General features: G+C 37.2%; 1 protein-coding gene across 1 annotated transcript in view; it reads left to right on the top strand.

The window, feature by feature from the left end:
- Window positions 1-25,287, top strand: part of Cdca2 (cell division cycle associated 2) — a 79,502-nt gene that overhangs the window by 14,505 nt on the left and 39,710 nt on the right. Inside the window, exons 6-12 of the mRNA XM_077792461.1 lie at window positions 9,365-9,506; window positions 11,716-11,927; window positions 14,723-14,807; window positions 15,562-15,806; window positions 17,744-17,810; window positions 18,821-18,909; window positions 19,724-19,861. Coding sequence (XP_077648587.1) covers window positions 9,365-9,506; window positions 11,716-11,927; window positions 14,723-14,807; window positions 15,562-15,806; window positions 17,744-17,810; window positions 18,821-18,909; window positions 19,724-19,861 — 978 coding nt within the window. The remainder of the gene's footprint in view (window positions 1-9,364; window positions 9,507-11,715; window positions 11,928-14,722; window positions 14,808-15,561; window positions 15,807-17,743; window positions 17,811-18,820; window positions 18,910-19,723; window positions 19,862-25,287) is intronic.

The following is a 25,287-nucleotide window of genomic DNA, read 5'->3' as shown; positions in this document are numbered from 1 at the left end:
TACAGATGTGCACCACCAAGACCTGGCTAGAAATAGTTTTGATAGATATGTTGATCTTCTACAAAGGACTTTATGAAAAGCTTAAGTTCTGTGTCATCTGCATGATATGTTATTCTAGATGGTCATGGTTTGATGGTCTTAGACTTGCTTTCAAGCAGCTTATTGTCGAGGAAAGTAGAATCTAAACGGACAGATAATTTAAACATCAATTACACTGCAGTTGCATGTAGGGTGATCTCTGGGAGGTGCTGCTTAGGTCTAAGGTCTTGCACTTGTTGCGCCTGACTGGGTTAATACTGGCTGGGAATCTAGGTGCCCTTTAGCAATTCCTCCTTGTTTCAAGTACATCAGGGACTTTTGTGGCTTATAACTACCTAGCTAGTGAAATTCTCCAAGAACAATAACCAATATGAATTTTACTAAAACAGGAGAAAAATCATACTCTTGAAGATCTGCTGACCGTTATGCAAGAGGTAACAGGGAGCCAGTGTCGTAGCTTTTCTTGCTTTACATTCCTTGTTCTGGTGTGATTCAGTAGGTTCTCATTTGCTTTGAGAGAGGGGCATCTAACTGTTAAACAGCCGGAACTTTTTTCTGCACCTTCCCTGTCACTTAGATTTGTATATAACAGGTATAATATATCTCTCATACTCACTAGAGATTCTTCAATTTCTAATAGGTTTCATTTGTGTCCCAGAGTTGTCCATAATCTTTGCTCACTCTGCTTTATTCTGGCTAGAGTTACATGATACGACAGAAGCCATAATGATTTTTTCTTATCAGAACTTTGATTCATTGGATATTTAACACAATATAGAAATGGTTTCTGAATTAGTATGAATATATATTCTGTCCTAGCCATTAATGTTTCTTTCATTCTAGCTGTTTATCTTTTGGTATTTGATTATTACATAACACTTTAAGACATTCCTCTTTGAAGGTAGCAATTTCAATAAGACATTCCTCTTTGAAGGTAGCAACATAAATATATCCTTTAAACTTTTTCTAGGGGATTGAAAATTTATTTTGTGAGATGTTTAGGATACAATTAAGATAAATACTCCTCTGTTAGATTCCTGTTCACTTTGAGTTTGTTTGTTAGATAATAAGGTGACTGAACACCAAATTTCCAGGTAATCCATGATGCCTACTAAAATCTGCATCAAGTTTCAGTTATACTACACGTAATAAAATATAATGCTTCTTTACTTTTTACCTGTTTTCTCTAAGAAATCATCTGAACTTGGTTTAACCCAGCCTGGATATATAGCAAAAGCATCTTCTACCTGTTTAGTGGGCCCAGAGGCTTCAAACGGTAAGTAGGGAATTTTCTTTAGTATTTTTGCTGGTTACCCCATTCCATGGATATGTTTTATTTATGTACTTATACACTAAAGCTTCAGAAGACTAACATGATTCCATACTTTTTAGGAGCTTTCATGATTTCATACTTTTTAGGAGCTCTCAAACTAGTAGGAATGTGTTGGAATTATTAGAATATGAGCAATTTATTTTTTAAACTGCTGTCTTAATTGGTCAAGTATTTCTAAGCTAATAGAATGTAGTATAAAGAGTAGGGGCTACTAATATATTAAGTCTGTTTTGTTAGAGTAGCACTATATGTAAATTTTGCTACTTATTTCTCTTTTTAAGGATACAAAAAGTCTTCATAGGATGCAGAAGTTATTTATCCTTTCCCAAAATTCGTTTTCTCATATTCAGTGAGAGTTGCTACAACAGTTTCAGGCTTGCCTGCCTGTTTTTTATTTGTTTTTGTTTTTTAAAAGTAAAATTCCGGTGGGACATAGTTGTATCTTGCTTTTTTATTCATTCTGATAATTTCCACCATTTAGTTGCAGTATATATTTATATCCACTATTTTATCATATATTTTCTAGTTTTTTGTTCCTCTCTGTTCTGCCACCTTTAGGTTTATTTGACTTTGACTTTAGAATTCCATTCTAATTTCTTGCCTTTTACCTAGGTTGCATCCTTTTTTATTATTGTTCTAGGACTATAACATAACATTTTTTGCTTCTCACAGTCTTCTTACAATTAATATTGTACAACTTCACATAGAATATAGAAATTTAACAGTTGTACAGCTTGAATCCTATCCCCCACCATGGCTTTTTAGTTCTTTTTTTAAAAAAAATATTTATTTTTGATTAATGGAAGGTATGTTATTTACTACTTTGAATAAAATGAAGCCAGAGGGGTCAATAAGTGAAGCTCTTCGTGAAGGCCAGTGTTTTTACCCCTATTAAAATATTAACATGTCCCCATTCCATGGCTGCTTCACTAATCAATTCTTAAATATATTAATTTAGTTTTCAGGCTAAGTGCTTTCCCAAGTCTTGTCCAGGCAAATAAGATAAAACACTGGGTAATACACACATCAAATAATGGTCATGGTCAGTGTTAACTTTTTTGCAAGCAGGGACTATGGGAAAGGACTGTCCTGAGCACGAAAAGAAAGTTGCATTCAAGGACACACCAAGACTTTGCATCTTTCCAGCTTGAGAAACCTCTGCACTATTAAGTCTTATCAATTCATATTATCTCTGAGAATCTGTATAGTCAGCAAAGTTCTCTTCAACAAGTGAATCTCAAGGTTCACAAATGATTGACACACAAATGATCTTTTCTGGACTGACTGTATCCTTCACTTTTGTTACAGTTATTCATATTTCCTTGTTTGTAAAACTAGATTTTCTATTTTGCCGGAGAGAAGGCTGGTAAATTTGTTGGGGGGCCAGAGCAGCGGGTACAGGTTGAGAATCAATGAGTCAATGATTGATTCATCTTTCTTTAACCAGCAGGAATCATCCAGTTGGGAGAGCAGTGACAATTAAATCATAAATCTAAACTGTCGTGTGTGTGTGTGTGTGTGTGTGTGTGTGTGTAGTTGTTTTTTTAGAATTTGCTAATTAGTTATATATAACAGTAGAATGTATTCTGATACATTGTATACAAATAGAGAGCAACTTCTCCCTTTTGCTGAATATGGTGTAAAGTCACACCAGTAGGGTAATCATACATGTATGTAGGATAATGATGTCCGTCTCACACCCCTGTTCTTCCCATTCTCACTTCCTCTCCTCTCGTTCCCCTCTACACAATCCAGAGTTCCTTCATTTTTAGCCACCCATCCACCCCCAATATGGATTAGCATCTGCTTATCAGAGAAAACATTTGGCCTTTGGTTTTTTGGGTTTGCCTTATTTCACTTTAGCATGATAATCTCTAGCTCCATCCGTTTACCTGCAAACACCATAATTTCATTCTTCTCTAAGGCTGAGTAATATTCCATTGTGTATATGTACCACATTTTCTTTATCCATTCATCTGTTGAAGGTCATCTAGGTTGGTGCCATAGTTTAGCTATCATAAATTGAGCCGCTTTATAAGCATGGATGTGGCTGTGTCACTGTAGTGTGCTGATTTTAAGTCCTATGGGTAAAAACCGAGTAATGGGATAGCTGGGTCAAATGGTAGTTTGTAAGGAAAACAAAAAGAGACAGAAGCAAGGTGCAGAGGCAAAGCAAAGGCTGCTTGCCTGAGCTGCTAGCTTTATTTATAGCAATAGGTTACTTTAGGTCATTGGCATCCTTAGTACATATTGTTCATTGAATCACTAGGCTGGTTACGGACCTAGCAACATTATGCTGTTTATTCCTCAGTTATGTACTAAGTTGCAATGTGCAATTTTAGGAGCTTTGTGAAGCTCTCAAGAAAGTCCACTGGATAAAGTTATTCTTAGGTGGGCAGGTTTAGGCTCAGTGAAACATTGTAGTTGACTAACAAGAGAATTCCTTTATTCCCAGGAGCTGAGTGTCTGAGAGCAAGGTCAAGGCTGATAAGACTCTAGCCCAGAGCCTCCTCATGAAGGATGTTACCATAGCAGCTAGGCAATGCACATGTATTATCATACTACTTCCAGGGAAAAACTGCTGAATATTCTAAGTATGGAAAACAGAGCACCTGTTACCCGCCAGGAGTGAACACTGCCTTAAACATTTCCACAGCCAGAATCCTTACAGTGGTTCCATTCTAAGTTTTCTGAGGAATCTCCATACTGCCTTCTAGAGTCCTTGCACCAATTTGCAGTCCCACCAGCAATGTATGAGTATACCTTTCCTCCCACATCCTTGCCAACATTTATTGTTACTTGTCTTCTTGATAATTGTCATTCTGACTAGAGTGAGATGAAATTTTAGAGTAGTTTTAATTTGCATTTCTCTAATCGCTAGAGATGAAGAACATTTTTTCACATGTTCGTTGATTGATTATATTTCTTCTGTGAAGAAGAAATTTATTTATTGATTGGGTTATTAACCCATTTATTGATGGGGCTACTTGTTTTTTTGTTTTGTTTTTTGGTGCTAAGTGTTTTGATTTCTTTATACGTCCTAGAGATTAATGCAATCAGAGGTGCATATGGTAGAAATTTTCTCCCAATCTGTAGGCTCTCTCCTCACATTATTTGTTGTTTCCTTTGCTGATAAAAATCTTTTTAATTTGAATCCATTCCATTTATTGATTCTTGATTTTTATTTCTTGTGCTTTAGGAGTCTGGTTAAGGAAGTTAGTTTCTAAGCTGACATGGTAGAGATTTGGTCATAATTTTTCCTCTATTAGGCACAGGGTCTCTGTTCTAGTGCCCAAGTCTTTGATCCACTTTGAGTTGATTTTTGTGCAGGGTGAGAAATAGGTAATTAATTTCATTTTGCTACATATGGATTTCCAATTTTGCCAGCACCATTTGTTGAATAGGTTATCTTTTCTCCAATGTATGTTTTTGGTGCCTTTGTCTAGTAGGAGATAACTTTATTCATGTGGGTTTATCTCTGTGTTTTCTGTGTGTACCATTGGTCTACATGTCTATTTTGGTGCCAATACCATGCTGTTTTTGTTTCTATAGCTCTGTAGTACAGTTTATAAGGTCTGATATTGTGATGCCTCCTCCTTCACTCTTCTTGCTAAGGATTGCTTTGGCTATTCTGGGTCTCTTCTTTTTCCAAATAAATTTCATGATTGTTTTTTCTATTTCTATGAGGAATGCTATTGGGATTTTAATTGGATTGCATTAAATCTATATAAAGCCATTTCATAGATTGGTAGTATGGCCATTTTGACAATATTAATCTAAGAACATGTGAGATCTTTCCATATTCTAAAGTCTTCTTCAGATTCTTTAGTGTTCTGTAGTTTTCGTTATAGGGGTCTTTTTCCTTTATTGTTAGATTTAGTCCCAAGTATTTTCTTTCTTTCTTTCTTTCTTTCTTTCTTTCTTTCTTTCTTTCTTTCTTTCTTTCTTTCTTTCTTTCTTTCTTTCTTTTTTTTTCCTATTGTGAATGGGTGTAGTTTTTCCTAACTTCTCTTGAAGTAGATTCATCACTGATGTATAGAAATGCATTTGATGTCTGAGAATTGATTTTATATCCTGCTGCTTTGCTTAATTGATTTATTAGCTCTAGGAGTTTTCTGGTGGATTTTTTTTGATCTTGTAAATATAGAATCATCTCATCAGCAAACTCAGTTTTACTTCTTCTTTTCCTAGTTGTATCCCTTTAATTTCTTTTGTCTAATTACTCTGGCTAGAGTTTTCAGGACTATGCTGAATAGAAGTGGTGAAAGAGGGCATCCCTGCCTTGTTCCAGTTTTTAAAGGGAATGCTTTCAATTTTTTTCCATTTACAATGATGTTGGCCTTGGGCTTAGCACAGATAGCATTTACAGTGTTGATATGTTCCTACTATTCCTAGTTTTTCTAGTGTTTTTTTGGCAAACACTTTAAGTCTCTTGATGTGATGAATTAGGTTTATTGATTATTATATGTTGAACCAACCTTGCATCTCTAGAATGAATCCCACTTGATTATAATACATTATCTTTTTAGTATGTTTTTGTAAGTGATTTGCCAGAATTTTATTGAGAATTTTTGCATCTATGTTCATCAGGGATGTTGGTCTGACTTTTTTTTTTTTTTTCCCATGTGAGTTTGTCTGGTTTGGGTTTCAGGGTGATATTAGCCTCATAAAATGAGTTTGGAAGGATTCCCTCCTTTTCTATTTCATGGAATACTTTGAGGAATATTGGTGTTAATTCTTTGAAAGTCTTGTAGAACTGAGAAACCCTTAGTTACACTAATGAAGAGAAAGAACACCCAAATTACTAAAATCCATGATAAAAAAGAAAACATCATGATGGATTCTACTGAAATACAGAAGGTAATTAGACACTATTTTGGAAATTTATACTCCAATAAAATAGAAGATCTCAAAGATATCCACAAATTTCTAGACCCATATGAACTACCCGAACTGAATGCAAGAGGACATACACAATTTAAACAGAACAGTTTTGAGCAGTGGGATAGAAGAAGCCATCAAAGCCTACTAACTAAGAAAAGCCCAGGACCACAGGAATTCTCCAGCCATCTCCAATGGCTGTGTTTGAATGTGGAGCTGTGAGCTAGGTCAGAGTGCCACAGTGATCTGGGCTTTCTGGAACTGGGAAATTTCACTCAGTGGTTCCTGGAAGAGCAGCTTCCCTTCCTTAATGATTCCAACATTGCCCATCCTTCAAAAATGGCTCCCAACACAGTAACATGTTATTAAGTCTCCAAGTGTTGGAGTAGCTTCTATTTTTTATTTTATCATTGATTTCTAGTTTAATTCCATTACAGTCTGAAGAATGTAGGGTAGTATTTCTATTTTTTTTTTTGTATATGCTAAGAGTTGCTTTGTGGCATAACTTATGGTCCATTTTTTGGAAAAGGATCCATGTGCTGCTGAGAAGAAAGTGAATTTGCTCAATGATGGATGAAATATTCTATATGTCTGTTAAGTCTAAATTATTGATTGTATTATTTAGTTCTATAGATTCCTTGCTTAGTTTTTGTTTGGACGAACTATCCAGTGGTGAGAGAGGTATGTTAAAGTCACTCAGAATTATTGTGTTGTGGTCTCTTTGATTCTTGAAATCAAGAAGAGTTTGTTTGATGTATGTAGATGCTCCATTGTTTGGGCCATGGATACGATTGTTGTATCTTGTTGATGTATGATTCCCTTAAGCAGTATGAAATGTCCTTCTTTATCCCTTCTGACTAACTTTGGCTTGAAGTTCACTTTATCTGATATGAGGATGGAGACCCCCACTTGTTTGCGCAGTTCACGTGAGTGGTATTTTTTTTTTTTTTTAATCATCCTTTCACCTTCATACTGTGGATGTCTTTTTTCTAGGAGATGAGTCTCTCCTAGACAGCATATTTTTGGGTCTTTTATTTTTTTTAATCCCAGTCTGTCAGCTGATGAATTTAGGGCATAACATTCAGGGTTAGTATGGAAATATGCTTTAAATTCCTGGTCATTTTAGTTTATTTTTGATTTTTTAATTTGACTTTGCTGATTTTCTTGTTTACCACAGAAGATTTTTATTTGATCTTCAAGTCTAAAGCTAAGTTTTGCTGGATATAAAATTCTCGGTTGATATCCATTTATATATGTTATTCCAGGACCTCCTGGCATTGAGGGTCTGGGTTGAGAAATTAGCTGATATCCAAATTGGTTTATTTTTTAATTTATTTTTCTTCACAGCCTTTAAAATTCTGTTCTTATTCTGTGTGTTAGTAATTCTCATTATAATGTGCCTCGGTGCAGGGCTGCTGTAATTTTGTACATTTGGGGTCCTGTAAGCCTCTTACAGTTGATTTTCCATTTCATTCTTTAGATTTGGGAGATTTTCTGATGTCATTGAAAAGATTGTGCATTACTTTGGTTTGTATCTCCATGCCTTTGTCTATTCCAATAAATCTTAAGTTTGGACTTTTCCTGTTATCACATGTTTCTTGGACGTTCTGTTCATGGTTTCTTGCCATCTTTACGGAATGGTCAACTTTATTTTCAAGCATATATTTTGTCTTCATTGCCTGAGATTCTGTCTTCTAAGTGGTCTAGTGTATTCATGATGCTTTCTATTGAATTTATTATTTGATTTATTGATTCCTTTATTTCGAGGATTTCAGCTTGTTTCCCCGCCCCCCCCCATCTCTTACTCTATTGAAGTGATCTTTCACTTCCAGTATTTTCTCTTTGATTTCACTCCTTATACTATCCTTTACTTTGCAGATTAAATTATCTATGTACATTCTAAATTTCTCTGATATTTCTTATACTGTGTTGTCTATGGATTCTATTGTTGGAACATCTTTTTGTTTGAGGTTTGTTTGAGGCACTTTGTTCCCTTGTTTTTTCAAGTTGTTTGTGCATTTTCCCATCTAGAAGTGTGGATCTGAGGCAGTACAGTTTCTCCCCTGAAGTCCAATTATAGTGTCCCTGAAGGCTTCCAGTACCCCACTTTTAAGGGAGAGACCAATAATAACAGCACCCAATGCAAACAATATACAACCTTAAATAGCTCCTATTTTGGCCATCTCCGGTTTTGTTGCAATAAACAGAAATGATGTATTCAGTTATTCAGTTATTGTCTATAGTATGAACAGTAAGTTTGCTAAAAGGGTTTACGATTTCAAATGATGGACAAACGGGAGAGAGGATGTGATATTTATGAGGGAGAAGAAGAGAAAATAGAGATAAAAAGTTATAGTAAGAGCAAAGGAGGAATTAACAGAGGTTGGCTGTTAACATGAGAGAAGTGAGGAAAAAAAATCTAGTGAGACAGATAAGTGAGGGAGAAAATATATACAAATAAAAACAAAATGTAAAAATATAACAATAGGGGCTGGAGTTGTGGCTCAGTGGTAGAGTGCTCGCCTAGCATACATGGGGCACTGGAATTGATCCTCAGCACCACATAAAAATAAAATAAAGATATGGTGTCCACCTAAAACTAAAGAGAAAATTAAAAAAAAATATTTTTTAAAATATAAGAATATACAATTACACTGTAATATCCTATTCAGACATCCCACTCCTCAATAAACTGATACATGAAAAACATTTGGATTCAGAGATGTGATGGGGGGGAGGAAAAAAGGAAAGTCTGTATGGAAAACTGACCAATTGCTTTTGTTGGCTTTTAAAAATTTTCTCAGCTTTTCTTTTCTGATAGATGGGGTTGTCTGAAGTTTGATGGTAGCTCCAGTCCAGTGGGTGCTGAGCGGGTTGGCTGGTCAAGCTGGGAGCAAGATGCCCTCTCCCCCTCTTTACATCTTCCCACTTGTCACCAGCCCCTTCTCTCCCTTACACTTCAGGACTCACTGAGCTGGAGAAAGCCCGGTTTTCTCCAGTTCCAACCCGGGAATTGGGCCTAGTCTCTGACTATCCATGGGCTTGCCAGGCCCATGCTGGCCCACATAGTCTCAGCTGCAATCTGATGAAGCTGGGCTCCAGATTCCCCAGGCTGTGCCCTGCTGCATTCCCAAGATCTCAGTGATGTTCCAGCTTGCAGAGAGACCACCAGGGGTGTGCTCACACAAAGGAGCAACCATGCAAAGAGGCAGCCAGATGGCGGCCACTAGCACACCCAGCAAGAAGACCTCAGGTGCAAGGAGACCTGCATGTACCCTGACAGTATATCTCCAAGTCTTGGCCGATGTCCCCAGACTGAGGCAGCTGCACCCCCAGATGGTGGTGGGGCAGTGGAAAACCTGCAGAGCCTTTGGCCCTGGACTCCCAGGCCCTAGCTAGTGTCCCAAGATGGTAGCAGCAGTGTGTAACCAAACCTGCAGGTTGCCTGACAATGGACTTCCAGGCAGCAACAGGCATTGAGCCCTGTATGTGGACAGTCTGCAGGCAGCAGGCAAAAGGTAGGCAAACAGCAGCAAGGAATGCAGCCTCCCTCTAGTTCACCATCTTGGATCCCTCCTGCTTCGTTCTTTGTACTGGAAGTGTCATATAATACATATACTTTACTGTAGCTCCATAGCTGTTACAATTTTTGGTTTTAAGTATTTAAATAATAGGGGAGCTAGCCTTTTATATTTGCCTAGTATATACCGTTTCTGCTCTTCTTCATCCTTTCCTAAAGATTAAGTTTCCTCTGGAATTTTCTCTTACCCTGAAAAAGAACTTCTTTAGCATTTTTTGTAGAGAGCATGTGCTCTGACTTTTAATTTTAATCCCATGATAGATGGATGGATAGATGGAAGCCTGCCTGGTCACTAAGGGCAGCCTGCCGCACAGGCACTTTTACATTCAAACAGGAACTCCTTTATTGCCCGAACTCCCATGATCTGGACCCAAGCGGCCCTTCCTGGAACACCCCCAACCGGAAATCCCTCCTCCAGAACTTCACCAACCAACTGGAACTCCTAGGAATCCCGTGAGAACTCCAAAGTAGCGGGTGCCTGAGGCAGACAGCAGGGGTCTATATACAACTGAATACGCAGCTTAACTTAACCATTATCATCTCAGTGGCTCGCTGGTGTCACCTCTCAACCACTCCCTTCTGGCAAAAATGTCGAGTGTCTTCCCGACTTGGCTGTGGCCCTCAACAGCAGCCAGTTTATGAGCTTGTCACTATGATGACATAAGGCGCTCTTGCTTCCTGACCAATTCTCTTTGCTTTATTGTCATGTGACTTTGCTTAGGAGTGACATAGTCCTTAAAAATACTTATAAATAGTTTTATAATATCTATAAATAGTATAGATAATAAAAATCATCATTTTACCAGTCACCTTACTCTACCTTCTGTCTGATACATGATGAGTATCAAAATTTCACTTGAGCATCCCAGTAAGCTGCCCAAAAGTTCTTCAATGAGACAGGGAAAAGTGGGTCTACTATTGCAGTGGGGCCTTATTATGAGTTACACTGTCTGGCTGTTTGGTGGCTTCCCAAGAGGTCATGTTTCAGACAGTGTACCTCCAGGAAGAGTAAAACAATCCTGTAAAATGGAATTGAAAGTCCTTTGTTAAGGGGGCACCTGGACAGGAGGCCTGCATACCTTTGATCTCTGCCTTCAGTACAGTCAGTCTCTGCCCCATCTGTACCGCTGCAGAAATTCAGAATAATTATGCTGCTGGTAGCCTCATGTGTCTCGCGGCACTGCTTGTCTGACCTTGCTGTTAGTCACTTCACACTCTTTCTCTTTCCCTTCGTGCTTCCAAGTCTTTCCCTCCTGCCTTTTTTTTTAACCTATAATTTATTTCTCATAAAGAAAAATAATTTTTTTGTTTGTAAATAAGTCTCAGATTTTTCCTTTATAGGAGAATTCTTACGTGTAAGTAACTAGAATAAAATTCAGATTTACCTGGGTCCTTGTACTTACCAATGCAGAATCCACAGATGTGACACATTGACTTGGTTTGATAACCTTACCTGCTTCTCATTTCCACCTCTCTTGCATATTGCCTCTGATTATCAGCAGTAAAATTGCTCATTACTCAATGGTTTGCTTAGGTTAGTTTTGTAATGCAGGTAATAGGTATTATGAGCCGAGGTAGACTAGCAGTGTATGGCTCATTTGTGGTGCTGTTTTCCAGCCTCTGACCTGGATTTCTATGGTGGCCAACATCTCTTGCTTGCTTTTTTCCCCTTATTCATCAGTTTTGAATTACAAACTGACTGATGGCCACTTCTCTGTCTTCTTTTTATAAGTCCAAATTAAATCCCAGATGCTCCTCCCTGAACAGGATGTATAAGGTTTGAATTTCTTCATAGCATGCTATTGTCTTTGCAATACATCAAATATTTTTGGTCTAGAACAAGGAGATTTGGACATCTCACAATCACATGTTCATCTTGAAGAATGCAAGGTTCCTGATTATGTAGAGGGCACAGAATCAAGTGATGCTGTTTTAATTGACATACTGACAGCAGGGGCAAGCTCAGACACAGTCCCCGAGGCCAAGTCATCAGCTGCCACTGTGTGCAAGAGGGACATTCCATCCACTGACTCCTTTGTACTTCGTTCTGTATTGAAGAAACCTTCTGGCAACCTTTTTGCAGAGAACTTACAGGTAAGAAGAGAATCATATTTCCTATAGCAAATGAATAAGAATTCATTTTTCTTCAAAGCAATACCTCTGAAATGTCATGTATCATAGTAATGAAAAGGAAATGTAGTGTGTCAGTCTGTTACCTATCTATCCAAAATATTTGGTCTTAAAAAATAAGTCTTACAACCAAACTGTTAGGTCGGTGGTGGCGACTTAGTGGCAACTTAGTGGCAACTTAGAACAAAGCAGCCCACGTTGGAAAAGAGCATCAATCAGACGCAGGCAGAAACACCTGTCAATCAGCCAGATCTCCTGACTAACGCCTGTCAATCCACAGGACCCCCTGGCCAATCCTGGAGTTCAGCCAACTCCCCTGACCAACTTCAAGGGGGCAAGGGACCCTAGAAACACCTTTTCCTGTCCCAAGCCCTTCCCTTCCTGCTGTAAGCCCCATAAAAGTCCAGTCCGGTCGAATTTCCTCGTGGTTTCTCCTCAGACCCTTCTCCTGTCCCCTCTGTGGGTCTGATCAAGTTCCCCCTGGGAGTGATATCTCAATAAAGCCTCCCCCGCCTGATCTGACACAAACTTTTTCTTTTTTCTTTTTCTTTTTTTGGTTCAGTATTTCTTTATTACACAAATTACTGCAGTGAATGTTTCTATACATATCTCCATAGATATTCATATGATAATTTCTAGAACCCAGATCCTTGCACTGTCACCTTGGAGCTTGAGGAAATGCACTATCTCAGGTCCTACATTAGACCCTCTCTTTATTCAAGAAACCCAGGTGATTCATGGGTGTTTTAATCTCAAACTTTTTTCTCTAAGCTTAGTTGGTATGAGAAAAGAGGAAGCTGGTGGGAAATAGGTGGCATTCATTGAGGAGTGTCTCTGGACAATTCTGGTATCTTTATAGTGGTACACTCCAGGACAGGTGTGAGCCCCATTTGGCAAGCAGGTTAGGCTTAAGGATTGTTCAGTGAACCCAGGTGAGAATGATGTTAAAATCTGTGTCAGGTTGCTCAGGGAGGCTCAGGAGTCAGTGTCTGTTGCCAAATTCAGACTCAGAAATGTAATAACTGAGCAAATTATTTAACCTTTTCTTGTCCTGGTTTTCTACCTATAAAGGATATTAGTAATTCCCGTATCTGGTAATTTTAGCATTCAGTATATTGATAATTATATTTATAATATATTGATGCTGATATTAAGTTAGCACTAGTGCCTGGCACATCAGAAATACAAATTTTTTTTTTCCAATGCACATGCATTTTAACACACAGCTATGCTGACAGATTTATTTTTAAAGCCAAAATGAAGTGATTACCTTTCGTCTTCATGGTCAGTTGCTATTTTAAGTGTTTTATCATCTTTTTGATTGAAGAACTGATTTAGATCTCTAGTACAGCACTGTTTATTTATATCTTTAGGTTAACTTCTCAGATAACGCCTTAATGATGTGTATAATTGTTTTTAAAAATATTATATAATGAACATCAGGTCCTGCCATTAGGATGATAGGAAGGCATGATTGTGTAGAGGATCTTTTTACTAAGTTGGCCCAAGTTGCTTGGCTTACAAAATTCAAGTTATTTGCTAACTTTTATGGTTGTTTTAATTAAAAATAAATCTAAAGGTAACCATGAATTCTGTGTGTATGTTAACTTTCTTCACAGTTTTGTTATGTACATTTGCCTGGTCAGGAAAGAGAACTGATTTGAGACATAGCAGGTTTAAGGAGGTTCATCTGGGGCAGAATTATTCTTGGCACGTGCTGCTCTTGGGATGGATGTAGTGGAGAAAAGGAAAAGCTCTCAAGAACAGTGAGTAGGTTGAGGCTGTACAAGTAGGTGGTGACTCAGAGGGGACTTTGATCCAGTCCACAGGCCGAACTCTCTATCCTAGAAAGTCAAGGAGCCCTGTGTTCCCCTTGTCTTTCTGCAGAGTTCACAATATCCTCCTTTACAACTTGCCTCTCTGTAATCTTTATTTGGATAAACATGGACAAAAGCTGCCTTCTTTCGTGTAATGAAGGCAAGAAATTTGAGCATTTATGGAAGGTGCAATTCTCATGTTTAAAGATAAACACATCCGGTTAACTCATTTACCTGTTTAGTTTTTTTTTTTTTCTTGTTTTAGTGCAATTCTTAACACTTTGGACTCTTTGTCTACTCTGTCTTGTCCTATACCAGATGCAGCACACTATAATTGTAGCCACTCACATTTTCCTTAATTTTATTTTCTAGGTTAAAGATGGAATGATTTAACTCACACTTATGGATTTCTGTTCTTAAATTTTGGCTTAAAATACTATGTGCCAAAATAATATGTAGAGAACCCATTTTTCCTTTGTATCTAACATCATGATGTTTTAGAACAATTATGAAAATTAAGATAATCTTTAGTACTATAAAGATTATCTTTATAAGTACTATACTGTCTGCCCTTGACAGGAAAACGTCAAAATTAACATTCTTTTTTCTTAATTTATATATTTATTTCCTCAGTAATTTTATATCATTTTAAGGGTACAGTTCTTACTCGTGTTGATTAAATTTATTCTCAAATATTACATTTTTATGTCATTTTTACAATGACTGCTCACGTCAAAATTGCCATTCTTTTTTTTTTTTTTAATCTTTATTTTACTTATTTGTCTTTATGTGGTGCTGAGGATCGAACTCCAGTGTCTCACCTATGCTAGGTGAGCACTCTACCACTGAACCACAATTCCAGTACCCTAAAATTGCCATTCTTAATAACTACATGTACATTTCTTTATAGAGAATCACTCATTGATTATCATTTTTGTTTAGGAGCACCATGACAACCACTGTGATGATTTGATTGATCCAGGCTTAATCTCAAATCTTTCCAACTGTTGCGAAGAACAAAAAGCAGGTAAAAAATTCCTATTTACTTTTAAGCCTGAGGGCATCATTTTTCTTGTTAACAAAATCTAATATATCCCATTTTCAGTGATCCACTAATGCTTTGATGCTCCTGAAATTATGTAGGAATGAAAGATGTTTGGGAGGGATTGAATTTCTTTGGAGAGCCTTAGAATTGGTCTGAGGCTGAGTGTATAGTTCAGTAGTAGCTGGCCCAATATGGGGAGGCCCTAGGTTCTGTCCCCAGCACTGCAAGAGAATTTTTTTTAAATGTTTGTCTATTTCACCTATGTTCATTTTATTTAATGGTAGAATTATAAAGAATATATATATGTATGTTCTTTTATATATACACGTGTATGTGTGTATGAATGTGTATATGTGCATGTGTGTGTGTGTGTTGAGGGGGTGCTACTGGGGATTGAACTCAGGGCCACTGAGCCACATCCCCAGCCCTATTTTGCATTTTATTTAGAGACAGGGTCTCTGAGTTGCTTAATGCCTCACTTTTGCTAAGGCTGGCTTTCACCTCGCAATCCTCTTGCGTCCCGAGCCACTGGAATTACAAGCGTATGCCACTGTGCCCAGCAAAAACTTTATATTTAATTTTATAAACTATTAAGATATTTATGCAAAATTATACTTGAAAATCTGTGCCATATTCTCTTTGCCATTTTGGATTTGCTTTATAAACCATCTTTTATTCAAATAATAATTTGAATTAGGGCTAAATTTTTTAACATATTCCTATTTATTATTTGTAGAAGATCAAGAAAGTCTTAAAACACCGGCCTTTTTAAATGTGAGGAAGAGGAAGAGAGTTACTTTTGGAGAGGATCTAAGCCCAGAAGTGTTTGATGAGTCTTTGCCAGCAAACACTCCATTGCGTAAAGGAGGAACACCTGTCCGACCAAAGAATTTGAGTAGTGTTAGTCCTCTGCTACTTGAGCAATCACCAGTTCCTGAGCAATTTCCTCAACCAAATTTTGAGGACAAGGGGGAGAATCTTGTAAGTGTGATGAGTGCAGAACAAGCTTGTTGGATTTTCTTCAGGTCATACCTGTTTTGTGTGGGCAGTAGCTATGCTTTGAATCATGAGGTAGACTAAATGAAGTGCCACCGTTTTTTTAAATCTAGTTTCTATGTAGATTTTTTTTCCTGTTTTGCCCTCTTACAAACAATACTTCCATGATTCCTTGTACATAGCATATTTCATGGGACTTAACTGCTGTAAGATGTACCATTGTTTTATGTCTCACTAAGAGAAAGTGCTGAAAATTAAAAACACCATGAATTATAAGATGTACTCAGATTTTTATAGATACTGGAATATGAAAGAAGACCATTTTAAAATTAAAACACTGCAAAAATTCCTGTATTTTTAAAACTGAAAAAATTCATGCAAAAAATTAGTAAGCCTTTAATCAGGCTAATGAAAAAAGGAAGAAAAATTGCCAATATTAGGAAGAAAAGAAATGACAGCTCTATATCTTAACATATTAAAGGGTAAATAATGGAATTGTTATGGTTTAATTATGAGGCGTTCCCAAAAACTCATAAATGAGATAATACAAGTAAGTTTAGAGGTGAAATGACTGGGTTATGAGAGCCTTAAACTAAACTGTAGGCCAGCAGGGTGTGGCTGGAGGAGATAGGTCTCTGGGTGCATGCCTTTAGGGCATATATTTTGTCCCTGAGGAACAGGGCTTTCTCTCTGCTTCTTTGTTGCCTTGTCTGAGCTGCTTTCCTCCCCTGTGCCTTTCCACTCTGATGGTCAGCCTCATCTTGGGCCCAAAACAATGGAGTCTACTTTCTGTAGCCTGAGATCTTTGAAACTGAACCCCAAATAAACCTTTTCCTTCTCTGAAATTGTTCTTATCAGGTCTTTTGGTTGCAGCAATGAAAAAGCTGACCAAAACAGGAAAAGCTGTTTGATCATCTCAGTAGATGCGAAAAAAACATTTGACAAAATCCAGCATTCATTTTTGAGGAAAAAAGAAAGAGTTAGAGCAAGCTGATTTTAAAAAGGATATTTCTTCAAATTGACCAATTTTATCTATGAAGTCCATGGTCTGTGAACACCGTGGAAATTAATGTGTTTATATTGCCACTTTATCCTTGAAGTTCCAGGAATAATATTGTAATGTTAGTTTTTATGTATTATTAGGTTTTCTTACTTTGCAGGCTTTAAATAAAAGTTTTTGTGTTTGTTTGTTTTTTGATGGTACTGGGCATTGAACCCAGGGCCTTTACATATAAAATTTAGTGCTCTGCCAATAAGGTACTGTCCCCAGCCCTTTTTAAATTTTGAGACAGGTTCTTTCTAAGTTTTCCAAACTCGCCTCAAATTTGAGATCTCCTGCCTCAACCTCCTGAGTAGTTGGAGTTACATGAGGGCTTCACCATGCCTGGAATGATGTGAATTTTTGTTTTTTGTTTTTTGTTTTTTTTTTGAGAGGGGGGAGAGAGAGAGAGTGTTTTTTGTGTTTTTTTTTTAATATTTATTTTTCAGTTTTCGGTGGACACAACTTCTTTATTTTATTTTTATGTGGTGGCTGAGGATGGAACCCAGCACCCCGCGCATGCCAGGCGAGCACGTTACCGCTTGAGCCACTTCCCCAGCCCCATGTGAAATTTTTAATAAACCAAAAAGTAACTTATCAATGAATCATTAAGCAACTTTCACTTTTTAATAGAAATTTTGGTGGATTATAATTACTAACCATGGTTTCATTATAAAAATGATTGTTCAGTGTTATAAAGAACATGTATTTTTAAATCTAATATCGTTGACTTCTCTTTAATCTTATTGCTTATTATAATCTTATTACAATTCCTCTTACCCAAATAAGACATTTTTCTTTTGGGCACATTATTTATATATTAACTGAATTTAAAGATATCTAATTTCTACAATTCCCCCCTCCCTGCCCCCACTTTGTTTAGGAAAACATAGAACCACTTCAGGTATCATTTGGAGTTCTGAATCCTTCCGTTTCTGAGAATCTCTCAGGTATGACTTATATTTGTTACAGCAATTTATGCTTGGTTTTAAAAAACTACCACTGTAGTTTTAAAAAGTTTATGGGAAGTTGCTTATCTATCCCTTTCCATTCTAAGTCCTATAATCACCCACATTTAACTTTCTGTGATGGAAGTTAAATCTTGAAAATCCTTTTTTGAAGTGCTATTGGACTCTCAATTCTTAAGTATCAACAGTAAGCGCCTATCATATTTTGCACAACTGGAATGATTTGAATTGTAAGATAAGGGTTATTCTTAAAGATCGAAAATGTTTCATCAATATTAGCATGGCATTTTTGGCACATGTACTTCCAAGGACCTTATCTTTTATTAAGGCAGCAGAGATTGCTCCCAGCTCTTACAAACCAGGTATTGGTTGGTAAATGTTATAGATTGGGCTCTTGGAGTGAGAACGATTACTCAGCCTTTACTTCCCTGGTTGCAATCCTTTAATGGGTTCTTGTTGACACCAGCCATCTAATGAGCACAGAATCCAAGCCATATATTATTAAGTTTGTGCTAACTTTTGAGCTGTATGTAGTCTAATCACTTTCCAAAGTCTTAACTCTTAAATTCATTATAGTATTTTTATAGTACTTTTTTATAAAACAAATCAAATCAAAATTTTTCTTTTAATTAAGCAAGATATATTCATGGTTATCTTAATGCTATTATAATTTCCTTCTACAAAATATAGTTTGGAATAAATGGATATCTATGAAAATAGCATGCATTTATCATAATATGTGGTATTGTGGTGTAATTTAGTCTGTTAGCATGATAATATGTTAAGCATTCACCACAGAAAGTGATGATATTCAGAAGCTTAAAGTGTTCTGAATTTTTAGATCTCAAAAATTATTCCTCTTGGTAATTGTTTACGTCTAAATATGATATTAAAAGTGAGTGTATCTAAAAGACTGTTCAGTATTTCCCAAAGCTGGCTCATGTTATCATTTTGTGTTAGCAACTTGATTTTGTTTGTGTCTTACTTATCAGGCACTGATACCTTTAGTTCTTCAAATAACCATGAGAAAGTATCCTCCCGTAAAATTGGTAGACTAACACGGACTTCTGGCAGAAGAAGTGTAAGTGTTTATATTAAATCTTACAATATATTTTTTCTATATTCATGATCAAATGGTAATGGGTAAAATCTTACTTTAATGAGTATTATTAAAAATTAAATCTTAATCTACCTAGCATGTAATCCAGAGTAGTAATGTTTATTGATTTGATTTTAAATTCTGTTAGAAGAAAAATTTACTAAAATAAGGTTATCTTGGCACTTACGTGGCATTTGGCAGTTGTCTCAAATTGTTAATGTGAGAGGTAATCCCTTTGAAATTTTTAAGAACTGTGTAATTTTATGAATTTCATTGAGGTGAATGTGGAGGAGATTAGCTTGTAATTAACAGAGCTGGAAAATTACAAAAGCACAACTCCTCCTTAAACTGCACTTCAATTTAACACTGAGTTTCAACTGGAAGTTATAAGCATAATGCTCATTGAATGCAAGTCTTTTTCTATTATGTTAAATTAGATTAAATTGGATTTTTGCTTATATCATATTGTATAAACATATGTTTTAATGTCATAGAACTTTTAAGTGATAAACCCATAATTCAAACATAGAATCTTACAGTTCACAATTTTCTTTCTTGTAACCCAACAATAGTTAAGTGCTAAATTGTAGGTTCTCCATAAATATTTGATGAATAAATAAATCTTCAATTTCCTTATTTGAATTTTGGTTAAAATGCCACTAGTGGAATTTGTGAATTAAGAAGAAATGGGATGTAAAATGATAGGAGCATCATGGGAAAAAGAATAATAGAGCTTTACATTAAAAATGTGACTGCTTGGGCTTTATGGGATCCCTGCTTTAAATTTTTCTTACAGCAATTGATCAGTTTTGCAGAGGAGAACGTTTGCAACTTACATAATGCAGAAACTAAGTCATGTAAGGAAAAGAAAATTAATAGGAGGAAGTCTCAAGAAACGAAGTACAGAAACAGGGCACTTCCTAAAAAGAATCGGGTACGTATGTTTTTTTAAAGATGTAGTGTATTTTAAAGAAGTAGTGTATTTATTTGTTTTGTATGATAAGGAAAATATGGAAACAATATTTTTCCAGTTAACATTGGACCAAGATTATTAAAATCATGTTATTCTAGTGTAGAACCATCCATAAGAGGTTGTATACTCAACTATGAACTACCTGAGAGATATTTTTGCTTCTGTTTCATTTTGTGTTATATATATCTTGCATAATAAATAATCTTTGAGTCTACTTTAACCCCTCTATTGGGAATTCTATTTTCCCCCCTTAAAATTTATTTTTATTTTTATTTTTTTGGTTTTAGGTGGACACAAAATCTTTATTTTACTTTTATGTGGTGCTGAGGATCGAACCCAGTTCCCCGCGCATGCCAGGCGAGCGCGATACCGCTTGAGCCACATCCCCAGCCCCTTAAAATTTTTAATGGATAGGAAATGTTATAAAATAACTGCCAGGTCACATAAATTCACATTGTTTTTTTTCCTGTTAGTTATCCCAGATTATACACACTATTGGTTGATGCCATCTGCGTGGGTGTTTTCGTCTGTTGTTGAGTGTGTCCTGAGTATGAGCCACGGGCCCATGTACATGGTCCAGAAAAGAAGGCGACTGTTTGGCAGGCTTCAGATCTGCTTTTCTTTTAGGCCTGGGCTCCAGTCTTGGTCTTAAATGATAGGGTTCTGTAGGAGACATTGATCTGTTTTCACTTAGGTGGCATTTGGCAGTTGTCCCAGCTCAGGTTGCATCCAACCCAGTTTGTCCAGTGCATACTCGTTGAACTGTGCCTGTTGTTTGCTATGGTGACAAGTAACTGTCACAGATCGTTGGATGAGGATTCTGTGGAAGCCTGTGCACTGTGGAGCTTTATCTGTCTTGGCGCATTTTCAGCCCCACCAGTGTGCACTGCTGTGTTCTTCCCAGCATGATGGCAGTGGCCTGACGCTTGAGGAGGCACCTTCAGCTCCTGACTTCTCAAACTCCCAACTGGCCAGGAGGGCCACATGACACCTGTGCATTCCCTGATTACTCAGACAGGGATGAATGCACTATCTGCTATTTGTTAGACTTCTCTTCTAGTCACAGGGTCAATTCTCATAGAAATTTCTAAATTTAAGTTTCTAAACTTAGAAATTTGATCTCAGTCTTCCTCAGTACTTCAGTCATCCCAAATGCCTTCTACTATCCATGCACATGGCTGATCTAATTCCTCAACTCTAGTCCTTTATCCTCTCCACATTGGGGATTTGGACTGCACTTCTCTGAAGTCACTGGCTTCCTCTGCTGCACTTCAACTTGTTACTACCTTATACCTTACTGTTTCTAAAAATACTCTCTTGCATACCTCCTTCTCTGACTCCAACTCCTGTCTTTTCCCCTTCCTCATTCCCTTTCCTATGTATCTGTTCTACTAATGATCATCTGACCCCCCTCTTTATTCTCTAATTTTCAGATACCTATGATTTCACATTTCCCTCTTCTTCCTGAACTTCTTGAACCATTTTCAACAATTCTTGTCAGTTATCTCAATTCTGTATCCTTTTCAGCATCATTTCAGCTCTGGATTTATTATTCCCTCTAGAGAAACACATGCACACAGGTGTTGGGGGCAGGTACTACTACAAATCAGTATTTCAACTATCGTCTGAAGTGGTACATTCACATTGGTGAAGTTGCTGCAAATTGCCTCTTAAATGTCATTATTCTTCCAAGGTATTTAATAGTTTACTAAAAAATCCATACATGCTTTTTAGTCTTTTCCTTGCTTGATATAATTGGACACTCCTTTACAATCTCTGTTAGAGGTTGATTTTTTTTCTGAACCCATCCTTAACTATTTATATTCCTTAGAATTCTCTTTGTCCTTATAAATTGTTTATTTTCTAGCTGGGTGGTTCTGTATGCAGCATGGTCCAAACACCCAATCTGCCTGGTCCATAAATATATGTTCAATTACCTTCTAGACATATCTTCCCAAATCATCTTGTAAACATTTTATAATCAACAGTTCTAAAATAAACTCATCAGTTTTACATCCCCCCCCACACACACCCACACACAAAGCTATGAATTTCTCTCTTTTTCCTCCACTCTTGGTTGAATGGCATAAATACCTTTGAATCATCAAATTCAGAGGAAATTATAAATTTTCCTGGTTTGTTTGCTTTTAATAAACTATTGAAAGATCCTCTTGCTGAAAACAATACACAGAAATTGAAAAACTTGCATACAATTCACTGTATTATAAATTGATTTCCTTCATATCTGTACTTTTTAAAAATAGTTTCAAATCATGTGCATTTATTCATATCAAATCATTGGCCAGAAGGTTCAAGGAGGATTGTGCATGAGATTGCACCAACCCTTTTGAGCACCCTGCTGAATTAATCTATCATAAAAAGAGTACACTTAGAATAGAAATTAGAACTTTAAAAAATATTTTTTAAAAAAAGTAGTAACGAGAAGAGGAAGGGGTATTAAGCAACAGATGACAGCCTTCAATGAATTTCTAGAAGACAAAGCAGATGGGAACATATTGACAGAAGAGGTGGAAACATTTGCAGTTCAGAATGTGCTAGGAGAGAACTAGAGGGATGTGGGAACTAGCCCGCTATGGGGATCCCAAGAGACTCTGGGCTCAGAATTGGCAGGTATAGTGGATGGTGAGAATGAGAAGTGGTATTTAAAAAAAAAAAAAAGATTAATTGAAGTTCTATATATGGAATAGTTTGCACCAGTAGGCATGCCACCCCCTCTTCCACCCTGATACTCAGAACAGATGTTGTCATCTAGGTTATGACATTTGGAAAGTCCCACAATCTTGACAGCAGCTCTTATCCTAAAGCAAAGCCTGATAATTGATACCACCATATTGCCATGCCCCCTATCCTATACAGGGTTCCTAGGTAGTTTCCATGTAGGAAAGAGACTGTGCTAGAAAGTATGGAAACCCATACTAATTTACCCATTTGTTTCTTAAAAATCAGATTATTGGGTGGAACCAATAGCATGAAAGAGATAAATCAATACTAGGGAGTTTCTCTGACCCCAGAGATATAGGTTATTCAGGGAATGAAAGCAATCCATACAAATAAATCGATAGATTGTTATACTTGGATTTCAGAGAAAAAAATTGCATAAAACTAAGAAAGGGATGCTTTAAAAAAGGAACAGAAAAGTAATTGTGAAAATAGAAAATTTTGGAGGTTGTGGATGGCTCCAAGACAGTGCTGCTGGCCTAGATGTGAGGTATCCCCTCAAGGTTACTGTCTGTGTAGGAATATTCAGAGGTAAAATGATTAGATTATGAGAGCCATAACCTAATTGACCCATTCTAGTTTGAATAGACTGGGCGATACTTGTATGCAGGTGGGGCATGACTGGAGGAAGCGTGTTATGGGGGCATGCCCTGAAAAGGTGCATATTCCTTGCAGCCCTTTCCCTTTTTCCCTCTCTCTGCTCCCTGACCCCACCACCAGCTAAATAGTTTTCCTCTGCTGGGCTTTTCTTCCATGATGTGCTGCTTAACTTTGAGCCCAGAGCAATGGAGTTAGCCATCTATGGACAAATCTCTGAAACCATGAGCCCCAAAGAAACTCTTCCTCTCTAAGTTGTTCTTGACAGGTATTTTGATCACAGCAGTAAAGATCTGACTAAAACATATATATTTTTTGTACTTGGATTTCAGAAAAAAATCAATCTCGATAAAACTAAGAAAAGGATGCTATGAAAAAGGAACAGAGAAAAAAATAATTACAAAAATAGAAAAATTTGGAGGTTGTGAATGGCTTTAAGATAGTGCTGCTAGCCAGCATCTGTCCAGTGGCTCTCACAGTTGAATACCCCACTCAGCCCCTCTCAGCCAGTGGCCCTCAATAAGGGATCTAGGCCCTTGCACCTCCAATCGGTCACAGCCTCCCCTATAGATCACCTATGCTGAGGCAGAGATGATGAACTGGCAAGTGGCTGATGCCACTAGTTTAAGAGCAGAGCCAGAAGCATTGTGTATGATGGTCTTGATTCAGGTAAACTCTGCTGCTTTGTCCTAATAGATCTGAATGCTCCCAGCAGGAAGGATCTGAAATGAGAGAATGACACCATTTTTTCATGGTCAACAGAAAGTGCAGTGCCATCAGCAGTGGCAGAGCCCTCTAAGATTATGTGGGCTCTGTGCCTTCTAATTGCACAGAGTGAGCTCCACTGCTGTATCTGACTGGTTCACAGCAGGACAAGCTACTGACAAAGTACAAGCCCCTTCTCAGCAATTGATCTAGAGACCATCATGGCGAATTCAAGATGGCAGCTTTTCATAGAAAAGTTGGGGCTGGGTTCCCCAGTGTTCAGCAAATGTTACCAGTCCAGATGCCCCTAGGCTATGTGAGCAGCTGTCCAGGAAGCAGGAGAAACCCAGAGATTTAAACGGTCCAGTAGCCCCACATGGTGTCCTCGAGTTCAGTGGTATATGTGCGTTTCTCCTTTTAGGCTCCTGTTTGCAGACATGAGACCCAAGCTGTATCAGATAGTACTTTAGGGTCACTTCCTACTGTCTGAACTTTCTAATTCTAAATAGTCATGTGTTCACATTTGAACTCCATTTGGGTGATATTTGGGTACTGTTAGGGTCATCATATTGCTAATGTAAGAATAGCAACCTAGAAATTAAAGAAGAAAATATCTGGCTAAAAAGACAATATCAAAAGGAATATAGCAGGGTATCAGGTAATCTTTGGGAGGTTTGAAAAGAAAGATAAGGCTTTTCGTAACCTCTGCCATTGTGATCCTGAGGCTAGACTTGCACAGTGGCATCTTCCAAGATGTGTTTGTGGTGTTGTCTCTCACCAACATGACCAGAGGCTTGTGTTTCAGCTAAACCCCATCATGGTTTTTCCTTTAAAGAGTAATTCTAGAAAAACAACAGGCAGATTGACTCTGATACTGATGAGGCCTGGCCATCTAGACGTGCAGCAGTGTGGGTTGACAGGCTGTCAGGAATTCTTATACCTATGCCTGTTAAATTGATCACTCTTCATTTCAAAAGTCAGTTTGAAGTTACTTAATGTTGTGTTAATTCTGTTTGCCTTAGAGTTGAATAAAAAAGAAAGAGAATTGAATGATTCATATATAAAATTTAGTAGGCAGACTAAAGAAAAAATGTTAAATCTCCTAAAAGTAGAGCAAAAGACAAACTAGACTGATCATAAGAGATAAGGAAGACCAGTCTTGGAGACTTTAAAAGGTCTCAGAAAGAGAAGGGAGAAAATAGAGTGGAAGAAATCAGCCAAATTAAAAGATCTAACAGAACTGGAAAAAGGAGTTTTCACACTAAAAGAGTTTGCTGAATGCCTGACACAATTAAACAAAAAGGCCAGGATTTCAACATGTCACTGTGAAACTAAATGATAAAGAA

Source organism: Urocitellus parryii, chromosome 14 (assembly GCF_045843805.1).
Source record: "Urocitellus parryii isolate mUroPar1 chromosome 14, mUroPar1.hap1, whole genome shotgun sequence".
Taxonomy (NCBI): Eukaryota; Metazoa; Chordata; class Mammalia; order Rodentia; family Sciuridae; genus Urocitellus; species Urocitellus parryii.
This window is presented reverse-complemented; position numbering and strand designations above follow the sequence as displayed.